Consider the following 25,141-nt stretch of genomic DNA (forward strand, 5'->3'; position numbering starts at 1 on the left):
AACAAAGAACGGTCAAGTAACTTGCAAGCAATTCCGTATTGTATGTTGAGTTGATGACTTAGAGCCAAATATTTTTTTATTAACTTATGCAATCATTATATTTCACCAGGTGGATGAGACTATGAGAGCATGACGTGCTTTGGTTTAATGTTCTTTTCATTATACTTGCATGTCCCTTTATCATGCTTTTATGCCCTTTTTTTTTTTTTTTTTACTATACATATTCTATTATCATGTTTTTTTTTTTTGTTTTTTTTTTTCATATTAACCGCATAAAAACAATATACTTCGTATGTTGTAAAAACAAAAATAGTATTTTAAAAAATGAAAATGAGATAGTTATATATAATCATAATTTGAAAACTTTAAAATTGCTAACTTATCAATGAAGCTTGCATGTAAACTCAAATAAATAGAATACATGCACAAATTAAATGTTCTTAATCTTATTATGGTCTGAAAATAATACTCTACTCTATATTTCACTCCAAGAGATCGGATAATTTGCTTGCTAAGTTGCTATCGCCTATCAACAAGCAACTAAACCAAAAATTATGATCAAAGTATTTCAAGTGTTAAAAAAAACTAGTTGTACGATAAATTGATTTATTATTATTATTTTTTTCTGTTTGAAAGAATGCATAATAAATTGATAAAATCATTGTACTGACACATGAAGTATGACACTAATGACATAGGTTTAACTTCTGTCTATATGCTTAAATAGCTACTAAAAAACCTGATAAATTTCTTCATTTTTCCATCATTTTTTTCCAAAAAAAAAAAAAAAAATTAAATTTGTTTCCTATTTTCAAGTTTCAAACAGTTCTGATGTCCAGGAAAAAAAGTTTCATTCAGTATTAACATGCAATGCCACTGCCAGTGGAATCATCTCAGTGCATTGAGTCTAATCTTGCGGCTCTTATATGCTAGAATCGTAAAAGCCTTGACTAGCTCTTCCTTCACCATGAAAAGTACAGAGGCAGCGAAAACACTCTGCACTATCTTCGTGCTCATCCCTTTATAAAATCCCAGTAATCCTTCATACCGAATCATTTTTACAATTGCATCCAGTGTACCTGTTGAGCAAAGAATTTGAAGAACACCACCAGAATAAGTGTCTTATAATCTATAGAGAGAAATCTGCATGTAAGAAGTTGAAGACATTTGACAAGTCTAGATTCAAGGTTGAAGACCAGCTGATACTGTGGTCCTGTCATCAACCAGAATTTGGAGTGGAATAATGTAGGAAGTATAATGCATCGGTTGCCTTAAAATGTTGTCCAGAAAATCGAGGTAAATGAGTAAACTTACAAATTTGCATGAAGCAGACAGCAATTAAAAGGGGTACAATTGTTTAAGAAAAGAAATGTCACACGATTATGACAATATCAAGCATTCTATGTGAAGCCTCAAAGCTAGTATGCATATCAAACGCACCTGAGTATCTCAGTGAGACATTACTGCCAATATCTTGTTTTGCCTGTAGCCTTGACTGCAAAATTATTCCAAATTCCACAGTTAGCTAATATTTCAAAAGCCTTTAAGATGATATGAAAAAAGTCTTCTTTAATAAAACATAGCCAGGATCACAATATCATGTTCCAGGATCACAATATAGGAAATGACATCACAAACACCATGGAACTTCAACCCAGTATAAATAGTTATAAATCTTTTATATAGGAGCAATCATGTCATGGAATGAGTTTATTCCCAGGTGTCTGTAGTTCCTTTTTAATAATTTATATTTTCTTTTGCGGCAGTTGGTAGCAAAGCCAGGTCACGAAGAGAGAGTGTTGCAGCAGTTGGTAGCTTAGCCAAGTCACACATTACCTACATCATTTACTAATGGCAGTGCCAGACAAACAGCCTGAAAGTTTATGCCTCGAGAATGATGTTATTTGTCAAAAGCATTTAGCAAATCTTCAATATATTAGCAACCAAAATACCTTGACTACCAGCAATGGATATGTTGTAACAGTTGCACCGAGTTTAGCCACAGCACCAAGAAAGAAAACCTGCTCATATAACAGTTAACTCAGATTCTCAACATTTCAACTGGTGATACACATCTTAAGAGAGATTCAATTAAAAGCTCTCTTGTTGTGATATAGTATTAACAGAAAGAATCCAAAAACTACCAAAAGAAAAACATAGGGACTGGCAAACGGCTATACGCTGCACCTAGTCTCAAGTTCAGCTAAAATTCCATTTCAAGCCACTCAGGTTGGGTTACATGGATCACCTAGCACATTACATAAAGTTGGAGCAATCCCAACTTGCATGAGATCAATAAGCATTAGTGACTTATCTATCTTGCCATTTTTTTTTTCCTTTTGCAGATAGGTCACCCCCCTCTCCTCCCCCTCTTCTTTTTTTTTTTCCCTACCAATTCAACAGTTTCAATTAACCTCTTGTCTAAAGGTAAAATTGCAAAGGACCATATCATGCTATCTACTTTGGCTTCAACTCATTGTCCTCGGAAGGTAATTTAACCACAACAGAAGATATCTAACAAAATTATTTTGAACAGAGATTCACTGCTCGATTGGACATTTAGGACAACACTATGTAAATTTTGATCTTGTTAAACCTTGCTGAAGAAATCACAAGGTTCTGATGGTATAAGTTGAATTCTGAGTTTGCAACATCTAAAAATAAATAAAAAACACTCAGTATTATCTTACCTCCAAAGCCGTTATTTGCTTCACTCCATGCTTTGCTCTTTTTTCTTTGAGAGACCTTAGTGAGGTCTCATAAATCATGAACTGGATTGATGGGTTGCAAACCTGAAAATGGTTCACTACTGTTACTTCAAAGTCAGAAGATTCCCTTCGTTATTATTTCTCATGGATAAATGAGAGAGTAGTGAGAGTAACCATTATCAGAGTAGGAATAAGGCCCTTCCAAAATCCTCGAATTCCTGCTTCACTGTAAACCTCACCAGCCTGTCAAAGGTTTAAATGCGAATCACTCATAAGAGAATATCAAATGACCATCAACAAAAAATGTAAGTGTAGCGACTTAAACTAATTTTCCATTATATTACTACGTATTATTTTTTTTTACTCAAAGCATGTTTCTTGAATATTGACACCCTAAGATCGAGATCCAAGGGGTATGCCCACAAGTTCTGTTGCAGGGGTCACAAAATATAGAACACTATTCACTGGAATGATGACCGCACGTATATGAAAGCAAATTCTGCCTGTCTGCATTAGCCAATTTGATGCCTGTCTATATAACAAACAAGTGTCTTATACAACCCAATTACCCAGATACACATTAAAATTTTGAATAGGAGTCATAATGTCAGTGAGGTAAATGATCCAATAGCACCCTTGTATAAGCCAAACTGATGCTTTCCCTTGACCCCAAATATGTAAAACATACTTGACAAAAAAATTAAAGTTTTAGCAAATAAACCTACTCAGATTTGTTCATAAGTATATACAATCGAAAACCGCATAAAAAGCATTAAAATGAACACCAACATGCTACCAACTTTTACAAAAAAACAGATTGTTTTACAGAACCTGCATGTTTTTGCAGGAAGCTATCTTGCACTTTTTTAATATATAATGAATTCAGAATTAACAAAAGATCATGTTCACCAATACTTACAGCTTGCAGTGTTCCATAAGGTTTTGGTTTTGACGATTCAAGTTCAGCCAACTTTACTAGCAAGGTGGATGCTGTTGCACTGTTATGAGAAGCTTCCTTCATAAGGGCGTCCCTTTTTCTCTCCATTATGTTTCTTTCTGCTTGGGTTTGTGTCTAAAAACAAAGATGCTGCGAGACATTAGATAAACATGAACTCTGAAGTACATAATGCACACTCTGCAATTTCAAATGTAAAGGGCGTAACCAAAGTTCAACCTCAGAAAGAGTACAGGCAATGTGGGAATGAATAATCTATCTATCATTTTCATCCTGAAAGTTCCCAGTTATTCTAGCTAAGTTAGTAAGGTTTTTGAAAGCACAACACAGCACAATTTGCTTTTTGTGTACCTTGAATTTTATATTCAGGGGTCATTAATATTCTTCACAGCCCATATTCAAATCTTTAATCCAATATATTCAGCAGTACTGATGCCCCACCCCCCAAAAAAGAAAGAATACGCAGCAAGGTCCAAACTTTATTATGGTACATATGCTAACTAGGATTGCCTCCCAGGGACCATCAAAATACATGCCTTCTCATAAATCACATAGTGTAAAGGAATACTCTGAAAGAACCTGCATGCGAGTGACGAGTACCCACATTGGATTTGTCAGCAAAACATTCAAGCATCTGCAAATATATAAAAATATATACATCACCAAGTACAATAATAAAGGGAAATTCTTGGTTTTTTCAAGAAAATGAAAGGATTCAGCTCTTTTTCTAAGAGACGGAACTCAATTTTGGTAAACAATTCCAGAGGAATGCACCAAAAATACAAAGATACTATGCATCCAAAGGGTTTTACCCGGCCATAGCTGCAACAGCAAGCCATGAAATCATTCCAACATTTCCATCACCCAACCCTTTCGCCTTGCGTGCTGCTGCAAGTGACTCAGCCTTGTTCTTGAAAACTTGGTAGAAGTAATAATAAACACCCTGATAATGAAGAAGATGAGAAGTAAATAGAACAACTTAACAATTAAGTGTTTGTGCATAGTAAACTTTATCCAGACAGGCTATGATTCCAGAAAGAAGTATAACAGTCAAGCACTTAGCTTGTTAAGAAGGTGACACGCCCTGGGAGCTATTTTAAAAAAGAAAAATAACTGAATTTAAATAAAATCTAGTACTCTAATCCATATATCCCCAGTAGTACATGAACCTTTTTGGCTATACTTATCTCCAAAAATATCAAGGAGGATACATAACGGTTGAACATGATAATGCTGCCAGCCATTCATGGAATAAGACATTGTACCCAGGAACAAGGTTGAATCATGTCACTGAAACTGGTCATACTTTGAAATTTTCATTTTTCTTTTCATACTTTTGCTTTACAGTTTACTTCTTACAATTTACTAATTTAGATGCACAGATTTTATGATGATTGTTTCCCTAAGGTAAAAAGTAGAAATTCAAAGAGCATGTACTGACCTGTGAAGCAATAGTTCCAAATAGGGAAGGCTTCAGGCCACTGTAAAGTCCACCCCAACCCTCAGTTTTAATAACCTGAACATTTACAAAAAAAGAATCAGGTTGTCATTCATTCACACAAAATTGAAAGTTAAACCAGATATAAATTTGCATCAAGCAAGGATGAAATTGAAAACTAATTCATTTATTCAACAAAGAAACTTATCATAATATTGAACATCCCACTTTTAAGAAAGGTACTTATCCAATTAGTGAACTAGAACTAGCCTGAAGCAATTGGACAAGTGTGCCTCCAGGACGCTGATTTCCAGAGGGAGAGGTTCCATGACCACCATCGAGCCCTTTCTTGACAACTCTCTCAGTTTGCTGGCGTGTGTTAACCTACAATCACAAAGCCACAACCAATTCTACTGGTGTTTTATTAGTTATATGTACAGACTCTACACTAGAAACTTACAAACATATACAGAAAAGTTACACCAGATTTTATACCGTTTGAAGAGGGTATGTTAAAATCTGAGCAATTAAACCACCTCCTGCTCCTGCAAGTCCATTAGCTAAAGCGCTCGACATGCCTTCTCCTGATCAGGCGTCACAGGAAGAAGCACTGCTTTTCCCAGAAATGTGGATAAAATAAGGATTACAAATCTGAATTACAGAAACAGTATTTTTTTTTAATTTTTTTTTAAAAAAAAAATTACACATGCAGTGAATAAGTAATTTTACCTATAGGTCTTAATGTCCTATGCTAACAATTTCAACAGGTTGTTTAATTGTTATTTTTCTAATACTACCATATTCTTCCCATATGAAATATACATCCTCTTCCCCAACCCCTTTTCTCCCGACCTTGTGAAAAGAATTCTAACGAAATGGATTCCGGGAGTCCTTTACTTTTGTACAATTTTAGTTACTTATGAATCTGTATAATCATCCATATATCTAGCCTCTCCAGTTCATTTGCCAAATCTTTTGAAAACTCTTTGCTTTATTTAGTTAGTTGATCAAGCCAAAAACTACAGACTCATCCCGGCATCCCACTATTATAGCTCTGATGAGACCAATCCCCATAAATGGCAACTCACTCCAGCAGCTCAAAATGTAATGATCTATCTATGTTGACTAAGAAAATATAGCCTTCTCTTTTATAGAGAATAAGGGACTCAGCCAATTTTTACTATTTTCTGGTATAGCTTAGTCAGTAATAGATAAATTATGCTACTCAGGCTCTACATTTCACCTAAATTACCGAGTCAAGTATCTGACACTCCAACAAAGATAGACACTTACGCTTCACATTGGACTAAAGCTATGTAAGATTTTAGTTAAATGGTTGACTCAAAACTGGAACACATAACTTTTCTCAATGCAACTATTGCAACCTAGTCTTAGTTTAGATCACCATGTATGGATGCTATCTTTGGTACCCAGCAAACTGTAAGTTCTCTACACATCGCGCAACACAAAAACCTCTTAAGACCATGAACTTCACACGAATCTATTACCAAGAATAATGCAAAGTCTTGCACTCAAACTTTCCTAGCATCAATTAATCCAAAATGCAACAAACTCCAAAACATAAATTAAAATTCATCAATCTTTCTCCAACCAGCACCCATCTTCCCCTTTCCTTTTGTATCACTCACACAACATACACTCAGAACAACAATTCGGATCAACACTGGCAAATAATATGATAGCCGGATTCAATATTCGATAGTTAAATTGATAGTGTTGTCAATCACTCTATGTCCCCATTTTCTTATGAGAAAATACAAGTTTCTCTCAGTGATAAACAAGTTTCAGAAATGTCTTAAAATCTCCTAATCTCTTAAAATACAAGTTTCTTCTTTGGGGATTATAATTCCTAATTTCTACAGAACTAATAAAAAAATTGTCTTAAATCTCCTGTAAATTACTAAAATTTCAGAAATATATTTGTTCAAATCTCTTGAACAAAATGATAAATTTCCTGGTTTTTTTAAAGCAGTAACTGGTAAGCTATCAATCAAAAAAACCAATAACATAAAAATCAGGAAAAAAAAAAAAAAACAAATCCCATATTTATTACCACTGTATATGTACTCTGATACAAAATTTAGGGGTAACCCAATAGCAATGAGAATTAAATCTACCAAAATTTGAGAATAATTTCAATAAATTACAGAAAATAATCAAGGAAGCATCAATTAGGCTATGAAAAATAAAGAAGGGGATAAGAGCAAATTACCATTAATCTCGGAGAATCAGTGCGTCAATATTATTTTCCGCTAAAGACCAATGTAAGAACAACTCATAAACAAGTGGATAACATTTCTTTTAACAGCCAAAAATTACTCGCTATTTACTTATTCAGGTCATGTTTGGTAATTGGCTTTTTGGTTAGCTTTTGGCTTTTTTTATGTGGTCAAACAGCCAAAAAAGTGTTTGGTAATTGACTTTTCAATCAGCGAAAAAGCCGGCTTTTAAGCCAAAATGAAAAAGATGCTATGAGTAGCTTTTTTTGTTATCTTTGCTTGTTAGCCCACAAATTATCTAATAAACAACCAACAACCAAGAACTAAGTTTACCAAACACTTCTATAAACAGCCAATTACAAAATCCATTATAAACAGCCAAACATTACAGTTGGTCAAACAAGCCTAGTGAGCCAGCTAACCACCAACTGTCAACAGCCATTTGCCAAACAAGACTTTAGTCAATTAACCAATTTGTCTCCAATTACATTTTTAGAAGGATAGGAATTTGGGATATTTAACGCAATACCCGTGTTATTACACGGATTGAAATACATTTTCCGATCTTTTAGCTGACACGTTTCTTTAGTCTCTTTTGCCAATGCACATTCAATCATTAATATCTATAATTACTAATAAGCAAAAAGTATGCTATGTACTACTAGTCCAGCATATGGTCAATATATATCGATTACTAGTCCTGTAGTCCGCCATATGGTCCCTAAAACTCGGCTTTCTTACCAACTGAATCTTTGTTAAAATTGTTACAATTTGTAAATTAGAAGTCCATTTGCATTCAGCATACAAGTTGTACGTCCTAGGAAGGCGGGAAATAAACAATGCTCTTCTCTATTTTATGCAGTAATGAATTATGTAACTGACAGAAACTACAACCAAAAGCAAAGCTTAATTGAAACTAATTAAACCCTATACAATAAGAATTGTGGATCGATGTCATTTGGTACGGGACGTTCTTCAGGGCATATTGGTAAACAATGAGCTATATTCGTCGCAGTTTCCAAGTATGATGCATACTTATGTTTTAATACTTGTCCTGCATTGTAGTCTTCAACTCCATTGTGATCATCTAGGCTTAGTACTTGTACATCACTAGCTAAATTTTGAGTAAAGAAATCGCAATCAATATCACTTTCATGCATGATTTCCTGATATTTTTGCTTACTAAAAGTCCATTCTCCAGTTTTCCAGTTGAAGTTGTATATTGCTAGGAAACGTTGCCCAAATGAAGCAATCAATTCCAAGGCCAACAAGATGAACTCGAATTCTTCGTTTGATAGATAGTATGGAAAGTTGATCCTCGCCCATCCCGGCTTCACTCCTAGATAGCCCTAAAAAAAACAATATAGATTATATTCAATATTCCAAATTTAACTCTATAATTACAAAGATAACATGTACGTACTATATGTAACATTTAACTTAATGTTCATGAATTAATACATACAATGTATAATCAAAACACGTACGATCATTAAAACGTACCTTCTCTACATAAAATCTCAGGGCAAGTGAGTGATTGTGATCGATTTTGAGCAATTGATGAGCATAAGGCCCAGCGCAAGCACACCCTCCTCTAGCTTGTATCCCAAACAAGTCATTAAGTAGCTTCACAACGAACGCCCCGTGAAGTGGTTTACCTCTTTTCTTACCACTTTCTTCCCACATGTAAAGCCTACTATCATTATCCCCTTCTTTAGTTTTCTCATCATATGTATATGCTGAATAAGAGTATACTTGAAACGACAAAATCGCTTGTCGTTTTGCTCTCGTGTTACCTAACATAAAGATCCTATGATTAGAAAGTAGCCTTTCCATGGCTTTTTCAATGAAATAAGTCTCTTGTTTGTGAATCACTTCACAACCTATATATTCCTTTACCCATATTGCCAAGGCTGCTTTGATCTTTTGGATGATTGGTGGCGTCCCCGCATTTTCTCTGTCTTCCACATCATCCACATATATCGTGTTCTGCAATTTCAGTAACACACTATAAATTACAGTATGTTCAAACTATCTGAAAATAATTGTCCTCTTCATATTTTATAACTCACCACATAAATCATTTTGATGTATGTGCAATGAAATTGTATAAATTTATACAAAAACTAAATTCGAACCTCTTCAGTAAAGCAATTAACAAAATCGACTGTACCCCCTCCACAAATAGAAGGTGGAGAAGATCCCAAATAATATAAAGCTTTGTTCATCATAAGAATGCCAGGAGTTCCTGGTCCTCCAAGGAACTTGTGAGGGCTAAGAAATATTGCATCATAGCCGTCCGTCTCCCCTGATCTCATCTTGATCTCCACATATGGCCCACTACGTACCACATACAAAAAATCAAATACAACTAACTTTAGTAAAAAAAAAGTGTAAAAAAGTGTAGTTAGATGCAAAATTTTCACATATGCAATAATATAAATACGTAGTTTGTATTTTCATATGACATATCAGTAGATAACAGGTTAAATGACGGAAATATACATACCTGGAAGCGAAATCAAAGCAAACAAAGCCTCCATAACGATGAAGAAGAGTAGCAATTCTTCTAGTGTCCAAACAAGTCCCAGTTACATTACTACAAGCAGAAAATGATCCCAAAATTGGTCTTTTTCTAGACTTGTAATACTCAAGTTTTTCCTCTAATTCTTCCAAGTTTAACAACCCATCTTTATTCATCTCAATTTCAACCACTTCAACAAGACTTCGTTTCCAAGAAAGATAGTTAGAATGATGCTCATGTGGCCCCACAAAAACCACCCATCTTTCTTCATTACTTAGAATTTGTAACATTCTATCCCTTAAAATTGATGGCACTGCTACTCCCATGACTTCTTGAAGTCGTTTTGTTGCTGATGTTGAACCCGACCCACAAAATATTAGGGCATCATTTCTACCTCCTCCTAAACACAACTTTATGTAATCGTGCGCTTGGGTTACCATCTTTGCTGTCTCTTGACCCACGTAGCTATCACACGTGTGAGTGTTCCCTGTATTCATATATCAACAAAGATATTAATGATCAAAATTGACAAAGGAAATTTAAGTTAAGATGGAAAGAGGGTTTTACTATACGTACCATAAGAAGGAAGGACGTGTTGCATGATATATTCCTCAATGTAGCGTAGGCACCTCCCACTCGCAGTACAATCTAAATAAGTAACTTTGCGTTTACCAAAAGGAGAAATGAATTCCAAATCATTTCCAATTAAGTTGTTCCTTAGCCAATCTAGCTTCTTCCTTGTGCTAATACCCTCCTTAACACCATACTTAGAGTAATAATTTGGCACTTCATAATTATTAGTAAATTTATGACATTCTAATGAAGTACATGAAGAATTAAACATACACATTTTTATTGAATTATATGTTGATTTATGCCACTAAAATTTGGTGTTTGGGCTGGTTATATATGCATTTAATATAATGTTGGTCCAAGTTAATATTTCAATGGGTCAACTACGTGTAATTGCAGCTGAAAAATCAATTACCAGCAACTACTTTATACTGTAATCGTATATTAAAGAATCTATTAGTTTTTTAAACAGAAGAAATAATATGATAATACTAAATAAAGAATGTAGTTAAATGGTGGGGAGCTGCTAAAACAATGAAAATATAATCAGTGGGTGAAAATCAAGTGATGGACTTGAAAATAAAAGTTAGGTAATGGTTTTGCATGCACAAGTTGTAAAGTTGACTTGAAAATATACTTGGTTTTGATGATTTTATTGAACCAATTAGAACTTGCTATTGATGTCGTTATTAAGTGTTGTTCTAGACTTCTAGCCAATCTACACAAAATAATTTCTCTTTACTATTATTAGTCCCTCCACCCTACTTTTACTATCAACATTTTGATTTTTGAATGTATTCACTAATAAATGAATTTTAGTAAGCTTTTCCAATAACCTTTTTTGTAACATGCTCAAACAATATTAGAAAAAAAGTGATTGCCTAACTTTTGTTTGCAAGAATATCTAATTTTCTACCAAAAGTAAATCTATCTAACATGACATAAAAATGCTCTACTATGAACCCGACATGACACGAGAGATATGATAATGGACCATGACCGCACATAGACATTATTTTCAATAGATGGCACAATGTCATGGACTCATGGGATGAGTGCAAATTGTTTGTGCGACACCTGAATCCTCAAGACTTGATTCAGGTTAACCTTCCTCAAATGCGCAACAAGCATTAAAATAGAGGAAACTGCACGCAATGATACTAAGTTCACCACAACACATGTACTTCGTATTAATAAAGCACACAAGCATATTAGTAAGGCGCACAAGTATAAGGAGGTTGTTTCATATGTATCTTGCTATACCGAGACATCTAGGAAAATTGTCAGCTCATGACAACAAGCACAACTCAAGCATGATTGACCGACCCACAAGTTAACCTACTTGTTTTAACCAATTTATCAAATCAAATATATGAAAATTACTAATAAAAAAAACAAAAAAAAAAAAACCCTATTGACCTAGCACGAAATGGGACGTGAACGAGCCGAATCGTACGTTTTCTCTTTTTTTTTTTAAATAATCAATACGAGTCTAGCTCAACATGATTTTTTCTTGATCCGTTTTATGGATAACTCACTTTATCGCAAGGCAGACTAACTTAAAACAAGACCTTACATTGTTACATATTGCATGGCCTTGCCCATTTCGTACTAATTCACCATAGATCTCGAATTTCCCGCCAAAACAGAAAAGGCGCCAAACATTCCCACTCTTCTTCTTCTTCTTCTTCCTCAGGTAGAAAAAACCGAACATTTCCCAAATTATTTCTCAAAACCCTAAAATTTCCGAGTAGAATTCTGTAGATCTTGATAAATTTTACTCAATTTCTCACAAATCACTGAGATAATGAAAGGAGGAACAGTTCAGATCAATTGGCACGACACTAAACCAGTTCTAACCCTAGATTTTCATCCCTTTTCTGGACTTCTCGCTACTGGCGGCGCTGATTTCGATATCAAGGTTTTTGTCTTTCTCTCTCCTCTAAATCAACTCTTTTCAATTAAACCCTATTTTGAATTTTCGATTGTAAATGCTTTAATTGAAGAATATTGTATGATGAGCGATTTTTGTGGGATACTTGATTATTATAGTAAATTAGCCGTCTTTATGTGAATTTTGGAGCTGGATTAGGGTTAGGGTTTGTGGCTTCTTGTTAATTTTTTGAATTTTGGGTGTAATAGTTTGACGGCACTAGCGCTCTAAACAATTCTAAATCAATTAGATCCCATTTTCGAGCAAGTTTGAATCTTGAATTAGTTTGTGCAATTGGGCATGAGAATAACATTCCTGGGAATGAATGAAAATGATAAAGTATATCGTCATAGTAGTCGGTAATATTGAGGATGGCATTTCTGTTTTTGATTTTAGGTATATTATTGTTTTAACAAACATTCTAATAATGCTTCTTTAACATGAATTTTACTTGCTTGCAAGCATGCTGCGCATCTTTGGAATATTTAGACTCTTGAAAGATTCATTGTTTCGTGTATGTTTAATCTTAGAATCTGTGATGGCATTGGCCGGTTTCTGAGTGTTCTCCTGTGTTTTAACTGCTTGATGGGATTATTTCAGATTTGGCAAGTGGATTCGGGAGAAGCGCAAAATAAAATTCCAACAGCTTCCTATCAAACTAGTCTTTCTTATCATAGTTCTGCGGTGAATGTTCTTCGATTCGCTCCTTCAGGTAAGAATTAATCTTGTTGACTTGCTCAATGCACTTTCAACTTTTCATTTTCTATTCCCACATGCTAAAAAGTCTGAAGCTAAAACCCTAAAATAGTATATAATAAGATAACATGCCAGTAGCCTCTCCTTTAGGGCTGCACTGATATTGTTGTTGGCTGCTGTAACATGTAACAATTGATGATTTGACAAATTTGGCTTTCTCAAGTTCTTTTCAGTTTGTGAAGTTGATATTTTTTGCCAATGGCTCATCACGCTTGATTTTGATAATTGTTGAACTTATACCTTAGGATTAAGTGATGATGCTAGTATGCTAGTTGCCTAGTCAAGAGGAATATAAGTATCTTCCTTCAGTTGATGTTCAAACATAAAGTGTCAAATGTTGTGCTACATAATAATATTTTTTAGATGTCAAGATGATTTGCCGACTAATTGCTTTTGAATTATTGGGAGAATAGAGGGGGGGTCTTGGACATGACAGGAGGACTGACTGACTAGAATAATTGGATGAAAGTTTCTTGGTCTTCCAAAACTTCCAAGCTTTCAATCTGTGTTTGGAAATATTTATGCTTCAATGTCTTTGTTCATGATTTCTTGTGCAGTTAAAGAAGTATGGAGGTCTAAAGTAGGTGGAACTTAAGTTGTACAATGTGTTTGGAATCCCTTGTTTCTAGTTTCCATGAATATGAACAGTCAATATATGCATGTATCTACTTTTGCATGAACTTCCTTGCAGCTTTGATGATTATTCTAATAAACATTCCTTTGATTGTGCTGTGGACAGGAGAGCTAATTGCTTCAGGTGCAGATGGTATGTCAATTACACGCTGTGATAATGAATTCTAGTTTGTCTTTTCATTGTTTATTGATTACTGAATAGAGTTCTTATTACTGTAGGGGGTGAACTTATATTATGGAAGTCTCACCTAACAGATGCTGGTCAAGTTTGGAAAGTTCTTAAGACATTGTCGTAAGATTACCTTCTGGATCAACTGTTAATCTATCTTTAGCAAACCTTATTTTGTTGGTTCTATTTGTTAGCATATTGTTAGGCAGTGTAGAGAAGTAGTGGCTAAGTGAGATATGGAAGCAGTCTTCTGGGTTCAAGTTTATGATATACATGGAGATTTGTTTACTTCAATCATTGTTTAAAACCTGTACAAGTCATGACAACAGCTTACAACTCACAAGGCATTGGATATTATAGATCTAACCTGATTTGATCATTGTTCATTGTATCGGATTTCTTGTTTTTTAAAACCAGGCATATGCATCTGGCCTTCCACAATTCTGTCTTGTTAAGATTAATATTTGCTTGTCGTTTATTATGTGGGATACATGATTATCATCTGGGCTATGTGGTTGGTCAATGGTGGAATCAGCAGATTGTATGTTTGAGGACGGGATAGATTGAGAATTTTGTTTTAGGAATCTATAACAGTTTTTAAAGTGTTAGCATCCTGTGTATCTGATATGTTTTTCTTTCTCAGATTTCATAGAAAAGATGTATTGGATCTGCAGTGGTCCAGGAATGGAGCCTATCTTATATCTGGGTCTGTTGACAATTCTTGCATCATATGGGATGCTGAGAAAGGTAAACAAAGATTTTGAATTGTATGTGAAATACTGGCTTGTTGTTCCATTGTTGTTAAACTTTAAATCTTTGTCATTCAGGCTCTGTCCATCAAATTTTGGATGCACATCTCCACTATGTTCAGGGAGTGGCATGGGATCCATTGTCCAAGTTTGTTGCATCACTTAGTTCTGACAGAACTTGCAGAATTTATGTTAACAAACCTCAGAAAGCAAAGGGAGCAGAGAAGATGAATTATGCTTGTCAGCATGTGATTGTAAAGATGGAACAGCAATCTGCAGATGATACCAAGGTTAGTAATGGTTTGTTCGTAGGCTTCATACCAACTGTGTTTAGTATTGATGAGTACTGACATTGTCAAAGTTGGAGATGCAGTGCTTGAAGAGTCATCTCTTTCATGATGAGACGTTGCCATCATTCTTTCGAAGATTAGCCTGGTCACCTGATGGTTCATTTTTACTAGTACCTGCTGGTAGGGATCTGCAGACTACAGTGGCTTCATTTAGTTGTGAAAATATATGTTTTATCTTTTTTTTTTTTTCTAAATTTCTTTTGGTAAGAGATGGGTTTAGCCCCGTTTAGGGGGATTTTCCATTGCATTGATAAATGTGGAGTAGATCAAGATGAAAATCTTATGAGGATGAAGAATCTGAAGTTTCTAAGAAGCTAATACCAGATATCATGAACTTGGTTTTTCAATTTTAACTCTAGTGCTTTCTATTGCAGGTTTATACAAATGTTCGCCTGATTCTGAATCTATTAACACTGCTTATGTATTTTCCAGAAAAGATCTTTCAAGGTAAGTTGCATCTTTTTGACTTCAAGATGGAAGTTGTTGCCTGATCTTTTTTGAGATGACTAATTTGTATTTTCATGCATTATGCTGTTATTTTTTTGATTCAAATTGAGTACACCTCCCCTTTTTTGAGTACAACTAATCTATTTTCATTGACATCCAGACCTGCATTACAGCTTCCTGGTGCCAGCAAGCCTGTAGTTGCAGTGCATTTCTGCCCTTTGGCTTTTAACCTTCGTGGATCAAACTCAGGTAGTATAGTTTTTCAGTTTGATGCATATGGTGAATAATTTCACAATATGATATTAAATGAATCATTATTGTCTTTGACAGCTGGGTTTTTCAAGCTTCCATACCGGCTCATTTTTGCTGTGGTAACTCTGAATTCACTGTACATTTATGACACAGAAAGTGTTGCCCCTCTGGCTATCTTGGCTGGTCTGCATTATGCAGCCATAACAGATATAGCCTGGTACTGCCCTACCCATACTTACGCCCTTCCGTGGGAATAGCTTGGTTAACTATATTTAAAAGTATATTTGTTTGTCTGCTGCAATCCTGAAACTTGTAGCTTTTGATAGGTCGCCTGATGGAAAGTATTTAGCATTATCATCACAAGATGGATACTGCACATTGGTAGAATTTCAAAGTGACGAACTGGGAACACCTCTCCCTTTTCCAGGTTTGTCAGTCATTTTTGAGAAATTTCGCCTTTTATTCTGCACATTTTCTATTATATTTATTCTTTATATAACTTTCTTAGATGGAAAGACTGCTAGTAGTCATGTTGATGAGACTCCTAGTCAAAAGAAGCCTGAAGCAATGGTGGTCAAAGCTTCTGTAAAAGACAGCCCTGTTACTTTAGAGAATAAACAAACTGTAAAAGACAGCCCTGGTGTTTTAGAGAATAACCAAACAGATAACAAACAGGCATCACCAGTGGCAAGCACTCCTGTATCTAGCAAGCCAGCTAAGAGGCGTATTATTCCCATGGCAATTGATCCTTGACTGCCATCATCATCTTTGTAAAGTTCATGTTATAATTATCTCTCTGCTCCTAATCCCTGAGGTTTGGATTTTCTTCCACATTTTGTATAGTGAGTAATGAACTCTTGAAGGGAAGGGTCCATATGTCAGCTAAGATTGCAAGTGTACCATTAAATGATGCTAATACATAATTTTGATATCAATTTTAATGTTCAAAACACTGGAGTTTGCCAGTAACTCAGCATTTTCAAGTTTATGGTTGTTTGTTCCAGCAATTGGTACTAGACAGTAACAAATGCGGACTTAATCTCGCACTGCTGAGATGCTGATATTGGGAAGTTGGTAATTAATGCAGCTGCAGTATCCTGTTTTCACCGTTATTTCTACTGATTAGGATATTTTTGGAAACCCTACGATGTATGTCAAATGGTTTATTTCCCAGTGAGAAGAATATTATGGCACTGAATCACACTCACGACCTTTTCATTTGTGTCATTCTCAAAATTTGTTACCAGAAGCATCTGAAAAATGCAATCATAATATATATTTTTTTATTAAGAAAAAATATCTCGTGAAAGAAAGAATTCTGAACTTTATTTGTTGAAATGTACATACAAATTAGCAAATATTAAAGCAACATGGTTAAACTTATTTCGTTCACCGTTGATTTATGTCCTCAGTGCATGCATATATAGCATGTTCTTCAGCTCATTCATGAGTTCTTGTTCTCAATTTGGAGATGATCAGAGCCAGAAGTAGGTGCAGCTGTTTGGAGAGAATGGGGATGATGTGCACCCCTAGCATGCGAAGTCCCACTCACTATTTCATCAATTATTTTAGTTTCATGAGTATGAATGTCATCTTCGAAGGTTACGAGCACAGCTTGCTCGCCATGAGGACCACGTACAACTTCTTCATGAACGTGCATATGTTCATCAACCGTAATATTATCTGTCTCCTTGATCATTCTCTTTCTTCTCTTCTTGATGAAGCAAAACAATGCAGCTGAGAGGAATGCAAGAAAGAAGACGCCTCCAAGAGACACAAAGACAATGACGATGGTAGCATGGTGCCCTGGAGCAGGAGGTGGAGTAGGCACCACATGAGGAGGTGGTGGTGGAAGCTTTGGTGGCAGTGGTGGCGGCTTTACTGCTGGAGCAGGCGGAGGCAAATGATGTGGTGGTGGCCTTGGAGGAGGGTTCGAGGGCTTTGGTGGAGGAAGAGGATGTGGCGGCGGTTTGGGTTTTGGTGATGGAGGAGGGTTTGAAGGCTTTGGTGGTGGAAGAGAGTGTGGAGGTGGTTTAGGTACAGGCGATGGAGGAGGATTCGAGGGCTTTGGTGGTGAGAGAGAGTGCGGAGGTGGTTTAGGTATCGGCGTTGGAGGAGGGTTTGAGGGCTGTGGTGGAGGGAGAGAATGTGGAGGTGGCTTTGGTATCGGCGTTGGAGGAGGGTTTGATGGCGATGGTGGGGTTGGTTTTGGTGGAGAAATGGGGTGAAAGGGAGGTGCTGGTTTCGCTGGGAACGGGAAAGCATGTGGAGGTGGAAAGGGGAAAAATGGATAGTTGAAATTTTGAGGTTGAGCCATGGAAGTTTATTACAATTAAAGAAAGCAAATGTAGTTTTGAGCAGATGATGTTTAAGGTGTTTGGATAAACACATATATAAAGCCATCCATGAACTTAGTTGCTTGAATGTTGATTGAACTTCTAAGTTCATATAATTAAGAAACTTGCACTTCATTCTAAGATTTTGAGGCTGTCATCTTGTATTTGAAAAATACTTGATGACTCTTGCTAAGTTTGCTTTCTCAACTAGGATTTTCTGTACTAAATTGTTTGAAAATTGATCAACAAGCTCTTGCATAATTGCATGTTTTTACTAAAATTGACCCGTTATGAATCAACGAATTTACCAGCCTTAAATCAAGGAAGAATCTATTACAAATTCAACTCAACTGATAATTTAGTATTAAGCAAAAATAACTCACGGCATAATAATTGATTGTAATATGGAATTATGGAGATTGAAATGTGGTAGTTATTTCTTTGTAATCATGTAATTGACTAGTAATTTGTCAATTTAATTTTGGATAGTGTAATTAGACATATGAAGAATTAAAGTCTTTCAAAGTCTCTAGTTTCCGTTAGATTTAAACATATGCTACTTTGACATTGACACAAAGACTAAAACCAACTTAGCAAGAAACCATTTTCCAAACCAAATGTATTGCATTCCAAGCATCTTTATATTGAGTGATTGACAGCTTTTACATACAGAGAAAATTATAAACTTCTTTATTTTTTTTTTTATTTATTTCATTTTTTTTTTAATTTTTTTATTCCCCCTTATTTTAAAGACCATAAATTACATGTTTAAAATTAGTAAAAGATTGAAGCCAAAGCTTTGAAAAGATCTTTGTTTTACTCATTCTGAATTCATATAATTAAAAAAAAATATATTATTAATCATATACTTCTCCCACCCAATTTCGAACCTGAGTCCCTTAACAATCTGGAAATGAGCAGTTTTTTTTTCTAATCCCTGTTTTTATGAATCGATATCAAACATGTCGATCAATGATACAATCTTACAGAATGCACAGACATTCTCTGGAGATGGAACCGAGCAGCCTGAGCATATTGGAAGAGAAAAGGTATGTACAATTTTGAAACTTATATGTTCTATAATGAACAACTATTCATATTTTCTACATACAACAATTGATCAAAGGTGAATGAAAGAATATAACCTTGAACCTCCCAAGGCTTCATTTACAGCTCCTCTTCATACACAAATCGTGGAAGGAAAAATCTGTAGTGAAGGCCAAAGGGCAGTCTCTTTAGCAGAAAATCTCTGTACTGATACAAACGCTGCAATTTCTCCAATGTGTATCTGTCCTATCAAATAGAAGACAAGTAATGTATAATGGAGTACATAAGTCGAAGAATCCAACTTGAACTTTCTCATTTTAGTCAATCTGCAAACAAGAGTGAAATGAATGTTAGAACTATGTTGATATATCCTGAAGAATGTTTAAAGCAACGAGTTATCCAAGGAGGAGCTAGAAGTACAATTCCCAAATTGACAAGTACTCCAAAACAGGAATGTGTTTAAATGTTGGATACAAACATGTAACGCAATTCAAAAGTCTGCATGATTTTGGTTATTCAACATGGATACTTGAAATGAAAATGCCTTGTACTATACATGTTACGGAGTACTTAGTAATAGAGTAATTGAAGCTTTCATCTGATCTAGTGAAATATTTTGGTAGAATGACAACTAACAGGCTAACAGCCTCTTTCTGTATAGAATTCCATTTGGAAACTATTCGTGAACCTTCAGCATAACAAAATCCAATAAACAAATGGAAAAAAGGATTACCTTGACCTATCCACAAAACACAATAAAAATGACAACTTTCAAAGATGTGAATTTCTAAGCACATGTGGTCTAAAAATATAATTATTGTTTAACAATGCATTTTCTATTTAATGCCATGAGATGAAACACTCTGGGATTTCATTATTCAATACAACTGCACTGTCAAAACTGACAACCAAGTAGCTAAAGAACTTGGAATAGGAAAGGCCCAAAAGGGTAAGAAGACTTCCCTCTAAATCAACAGTTGTGTTAAGATGATTAACGTGACAATAGAGGTTAGAAACGTTGAAATTAAATTTTGAGCACCCACCCAGCAGGACTTAAAAAAATAAAAAAATTAAAAAAATTGAAGTTTAAGGTAATGCAATAAAATGATAATGAATAATGACATGAAAAAGGGCCAGATAAAATGTTACTTGAAAGATTGACATCAACACTATTCCAATCATTTTTAGGCAGTACCTTGTCAGAGAAAAGGTCAGACAACAGAATTTCATTCCAAAAGTCAGGTACCCCGGGCAGACACCAGTGGCTACAATCAGCAAAAGATTTACGGTCACTCCAGTTGCCTACATGTGCATCACCCCTAGAAGCTGACATGGAAGTGATACGCAACATTTTAACAGGAAATCTCATCTTCTTCACTATATCAATTACCACATCTGAGAATGGGCTCTGATGCTTAAAATCATAATCTGATTCTGGAAATTGCATCACCGTGCAATGTGCGCTGGATTGGATACTGGAACAACCAAGATAGGGAAATGAATAAATTAATCAAATCAGTGCATTGCTAGGGCATGCACAGTTGCGCACACACAAGCTGAACAGTACAGGAACAATCCACAATTGTATTACATACGAAGTATAAATCACTGAGTAAAGTTATTTGTATAATTGTATGAAATACATTTTTATCTTTTTTTTTCTCAATAAGCTTAAACATATATATATATGGTCAAAATAAAATAATTTTGACCACATCTTATGATTTATACAATAGAAATAAATTAGTATGAGGGGTCTTATTAGATTCCCCTTATTATAAAATTTTCAAATATTAACTTTTTATAATTTTCACTTATACATAGCCGAAGATATTCATGATAAAAAATGTTCATTGGAGACCACGCAAATGCAAAGTGAGTCGAACTTTCAGGGACGGAGGGAGTATATATATATATATATATATATATATATATATATTTTAAAAGCAAGTTTTTCAACTAGTAGTTCAATATTCAGATCAGTCTGATTCATCAATGGCAGAGGCAGTAAATGTTTGTGTAGCACATTGCAATAAGCTAATTTTGAACATGTAGAGGGAATTACTCAATGTACCTCCAGTGAGATGGCTCAAAAGTACGAAAGTAAACACGTGTTCTTTTTGAATCTACTGAAGCTTCCACCCATGAAGCCCAGGTGGCCATAGCTTTTTTAAAGGCCGAAGGTATTGACATCCCAAGCTTCAGTGAACCACCTAACTGAAAATAGCAACTCCTGTTAGGAAACAATTTAAACGAATTTAGTATATGAATAGAAAAAAAGAACTGCAGCCACTCTTAAGGGATCTATGCATTTTCACATTAAAGATTGACAAATTCGTAATACACCACAAACAACATGCAATCTAGCAACTGGCATGCCAGCCACAAGCTATTATGGCTTGTCTAGGAATTAGGACGTATAAATCAATACCAAGAAAAGAATTACTGTTTCCCAATACATGATAGCTGCTCCAATAAGTCTCCACTCTTCATTGATTCAACAAATATAAAACTATCATCATATAAAATTATGTCTTCACTGGGTGTTGGCAGGCGTATATGTTCAGTCTTAACCTTTCTATAGTCTAGATCAATGAATTGGCTAGGAGGAAAATGACAGAAAGACATCCTCCATACACTATTTGTGCTTATAATAATGACAATTTAAATCATTTGGCATAAATTTAGCTAATTTCAAATTCCTGTACAATGCCAACTAAAAGTACTGTTCAACATGTTGCATGGCAAGTTATAGAAGTATGTTCCTTAGATCAATTAAGACACATTACATCCATATCTGTCATTCTTCACACCAACCAAGAGATCACCCTATTCCAGGCAACACGTGCATTACTCTTCATGAGACATAATCAATGAAGGAGCAGAGAACAGAAACTTCTGTATATTCACAGTATGAGGCACAAACATACACCTTTGACAAAATTATGCATAACTTTGAGAGAATCTCCTACACAACACAATGTATTCACTACTACATCAAACCCATCAAAGAGCCATATCTAAGGGATCCTACTTCTAAACTAGCTTGAGATTTGAGAAATTATTGATTTCAAAAGCCATTTTTCTCTATCTATAACATTGCATAAGTATCCATGTTTAACTCATTAAAACATCAAGAAGCATCTTTGCATTTATACATTTACATTTACAACTAGCCTCCTCCCTAATATTTATTTTTGCCACTCCTACTAACCCATACCCATCTGTTTTAGTATTGACCAATGCAGTTCCCATATGTTAAGGCTGTGAGAGTGACAACATTATCTTCAGGTCTAGGCAAGAATTTAATAAAGAGGAGGGACATTCAAGAGGTGCAATAAGTAAACTTATCAATATGCACTAATACACTATTAGCATGGTTGTCTTTCAAGGATTGATTGTTGTATTTTCCCCCAAATTTTAAAATCCTCTGAAATGCACACAAGATGGCTTTTTCATAGAAATCATTAGAGATAAATTCTTTGAAAAAGAGGAAGAGAGGTGTAAACCTGTAAAACATAGGCATGGAAACATACAGTACATCTGCCTTCGCACAGACATACATATAACCCAGCATCGATGTGAACATGCTGAGAGAAAAGTACACATACACAAAAAATAAAAAAAATATTGTGACTAAGTTATGAGTTCACACTAAACTTCATAGAATTGTAACTCCTAAATATTTTGTGATTACTCCAAATAGTATTAAATGACTAAATTCCTGACGTGCAACATCTTTTGTAAAATGTAAAATACAAAGTTGCATAAAATCGATAAATTAACATAGATCACATACTTTTATATGCACCAGAAGACTTACATTTCAAATAGCTTTGACGGTATCCACCAATGTCCCGAGTTGAATATTATTGCATCTGAATTAACCCATTCCTTACTGATGTCATCCATTTTGTCAAGCTTGAGTGTTGACTTCACTCTCTTTGGAGAATGCTTTGTTGCAATACCAGGTTGAACCAAGAAAACGGACCGATAAAACTCCACAGATAAATTAAAGGAACGAAAGCGAACAGCCAAGTGTCTCGTGGTTTTCGTTATGTTCCTTCCTTTTACTTCGTAAACACTATTCTTGTCCTCCACTCCTGTCATAAGCAAGCATATAAAGGACTCCCATTGTGTCCGACTCATAGAATCTCCCACAAAAACAACCCTTTTACCTCGAAGCCTTTCCAATATGTTAGATGCATTAAAAGCAGGGATGTCACAATCTTTGGGCTTCCATCTCCATCTAAGGTAATTTTTATCCTTCCTCCCATTGCCCAAGCAATTGAAACCTTGTTCCACAAAAGGACACTCAGAAGAATTGTACAAAGGATAGTTGTAGTCCGATACCCAACTCCCATCAAAGACATCACACTTACTCGATGAAGCACCATACTTGGGAAATACCAACCCGAAATTGGGAAAAATATTGAAATACCCAAAAGATAAACACAAGTAAAAGGTGATCAATGGTCCAGTAATGAAGAGAAAACACAAATTCCGAGAGATCAAGCTATCCCGACGAAGTCCATAGGAGTTGTCTGACTTATCTTTATGGAGAAACACTTTTGGACTACCAATAGCAGTGGCATTCTTCCTATTTGTAGATGTACTCCTACTGATAGATGAACCACTACTGAAGATGTTCATGGTCTTAAAAGATCACAAAAACACTCCTCAAATTACACATTACCAAAACCATAGATTCTAAATAACCCTAAATCCCAATTTTCTATAGATTCATTCGACTTTCATCATTCAACTCAAAATTGCATCAAAACCCTCAAACCCCACATACCCATTAATCCAAAAATCAAGCTGAATCAACAAACAAACTATTATAACCTGGAAATCTTCTGGGCCTCAAAGCTCAATTTATAATACAAAGCACAAACTGCAAACACAAAGCAATCATATAAATACACATAAATATGGATTAATTTCCAAGATTCACCAACATCAGAGAACAAAAACAACAAATTAAACTACACCCAACTCATTAATTATGTAGAAAATTAAAAGGGTATCATTCAAATCTCAAGAAAAACATGTTTCATACAGAATCATATAATATAATCATTTAATGGTAGTTTAGAAAGAAAAAATGCATGAAAAATTTACCAGTTTAGAAGCTCAAGAATGATCTCCAGGCATCAAATAATGCAGAATTAATGAGTGATTTGAAGAAGATGAGAGAAAATGGGGAGAGAGTGGAGAAGCATGAGAAGAAGATTCGAGGGAGAAAGGGTGGGAGCCGAGCAGCACATGACTGAATGAGACAGAGACTGGACAACGGACTGTATTAATTCATAAACTATTTCAGTAGTTGTTACATTTTGCCAACCCAGAAAATGATATTTTATTGCCAATTTTAGAAACTAAAAAGGATAAATTTTTTTCAAAAATAGTTGTGAAAAAAATAGTTACTCGTATTGAAAATGATGTCCTGCACTCAGGATTATGATGTGTATTATGTTCTCAAATGAATTATTGATTTAAAATAAGATTGGAGTATGTTAATGATTTAAAGAGCAAGATTAGCCATCAGTCTTAAGACTCCACATGACATCATCATCTTAGGTTTTAAAACAAGATTCTTTGTTTGATCCCATTTCTCTTGAGAAATCTTAGCTAAGTCTCAAGTTGAGTGTTGAATATTCAAGACTCAACTTAAAACTTGAGTGTGGACCCTACTTTATTTATTTTTATTATTACTAAGAGTAAAAAATAAAAATAAAAAAATTATAATAATATATGGTATGAGAAGTGTTAAGTGAGTTTAGGGCTAAAGTGCTAAATATGAGTGAGTATAAAAGAGTCTTAGCTAATACAATGACATCATTTTTAGTGGGATCCATAAAAAAGTGATGTCATTTTAAGTCTTACTATGAGGTGACCGAATCCATAATTTAATTACGCTTGAAGTTTTAGAGACAAAATGACCCGGCCCAAACCCAGTTGAGGATTTAAAGTGACAACTCTACATTATACTCACTTGGCGACTTAAAGATTAATATATTTGACTTTT

General features: G+C 34.9%; 5 protein-coding genes across 7 annotated transcripts; 1 reads left to right on the forward strand and 4 right to left on the reverse strand.

The window, feature by feature from the left end:
- Positions 1–783: 783 nt before the first annotated feature.
- LOC110695174 (peroxisomal nicotinamide adenine dinucleotide carrier-like) lies at positions 784–7,429 on the reverse strand. Of its 3 annotated transcripts, none has more exons than XM_021872389.1 (12): positions 7,335–7,429; positions 5,597–5,711; positions 5,372–5,485; positions 5,105–5,179; positions 4,476–4,606; positions 4,243–4,297; positions 3,628–3,780; positions 2,883–2,951; positions 2,691–2,792; positions 1,953–2,021; positions 1,441–1,495; positions 784–1,079 (listed from the first exon to the last, which is right to left on the reverse strand). In XM_021872389.1, the coding sequence occupies exons 2-12, from the start codon at positions 5,675–5,677 to the stop codon at positions 889–891; spliced, it is 1,095 nt and encodes a 364-aa protein (XP_021728081.1). In that variant the 5' UTR covers positions 5,678–5,711; positions 7,335–7,429; the 3' UTR covers positions 784–888. The 3 variants fall into 3 exon arrangements, with proteins under 3 accessions (XP_021728081.1, XP_021728083.1, XP_021728082.1); XM_021872391.1 differs by having other exon boundaries at positions 5,597–5,714; positions 7,335–7,421; XM_021872390.1 differs by having other exon boundaries at positions 5,597–5,752; positions 7,335–7,389.
- A 563-nt stretch (positions 7,430–7,992) lies between these two features.
- On the reverse strand, positions 7,993–10,715 carry LOC110695324 (probable cysteine desulfurase). Its single transcript, XM_021872579.1, has 6 exons — positions 10,442–10,715; positions 9,851–10,352; positions 9,480–9,681; positions 8,845–9,330; positions 8,307–8,690; positions 7,993–8,190 (listed from the first exon to the last, which is right to left on the reverse strand). Exons 1-6 carry the CDS (start codon positions 10,713–10,715, stop codon positions 7,993–7,995), a joined length of 2,046 nt encoding a protein of 681 aa, XP_021728271.1.
- Positions 10,716–12,124: 1,409 nt separating this feature from the next.
- LOC110695175 (chromatin assembly factor 1 subunit FAS2-like) lies at positions 12,125–16,679 on the forward strand. Its single transcript, XM_021872392.1, has 12 exons — positions 12,125–12,359; positions 12,972–13,083; positions 13,867–13,893; positions 13,980–14,052; positions 14,573–14,676; positions 14,757–14,968; positions 15,052–15,148; positions 15,403–15,475; positions 15,636–15,724; positions 15,806–15,944; positions 16,054–16,154; positions 16,236–16,679. Exons 1-12 carry the CDS (start codon positions 12,246–12,248, stop codon positions 16,478–16,480), a joined length of 1,386 nt encoding a protein of 461 aa, XP_021728084.1. The 5' UTR covers positions 12,125–12,245; the 3' UTR covers positions 16,481–16,679.
- Positions 16,680–16,994: 315 nt separating this feature from the next.
- Positions 16,995–18,123, reverse strand: LOC110695360 (vegetative cell wall protein gp1-like). The gene has a single exon (XM_021872605.1). It carries the CDS (start codon positions 18,042–18,044, stop codon positions 17,172–17,174), a length of 873 nt encoding a protein of 290 aa, XP_021728297.1. The 5' UTR covers positions 18,045–18,123; the 3' UTR covers positions 16,995–17,171.
- Positions 18,124–19,243: 1,120 nt separating this feature from the next.
- On the reverse strand, positions 19,244–24,448 carry LOC110695325 (protein trichome berefringence-like 7). Its single transcript, XM_021872580.1, has 6 exons — positions 24,235–24,448; positions 22,934–24,007; positions 21,185–21,343; positions 20,260–20,585; positions 19,747–19,849; positions 19,244–19,436 (listed from the first exon to the last, which is right to left on the reverse strand). The coding sequence occupies exons 2-6, from the start codon at positions 23,761–23,763 to the stop codon at positions 19,244–19,246; spliced, it is 1,611 nt and encodes a 536-aa protein (XP_021728272.1). The 5' UTR covers positions 23,764–24,007; positions 24,235–24,448.
- Between the last annotated feature and the right edge of the window lie 693 nt (positions 24,449–25,141).

The sequence above is a fragment of the Chenopodium quinoa genome, unplaced genomic scaffold, assembly GCF_001683475.1.
Source record: "Chenopodium quinoa cultivar QQ74 unplaced genomic scaffold, ASM168347v1, whole genome shotgun sequence".
NCBI lineage: Eukaryota > Viridiplantae > Streptophyta > Magnoliopsida > Caryophyllales > Amaranthaceae > Chenopodium > Chenopodium quinoa.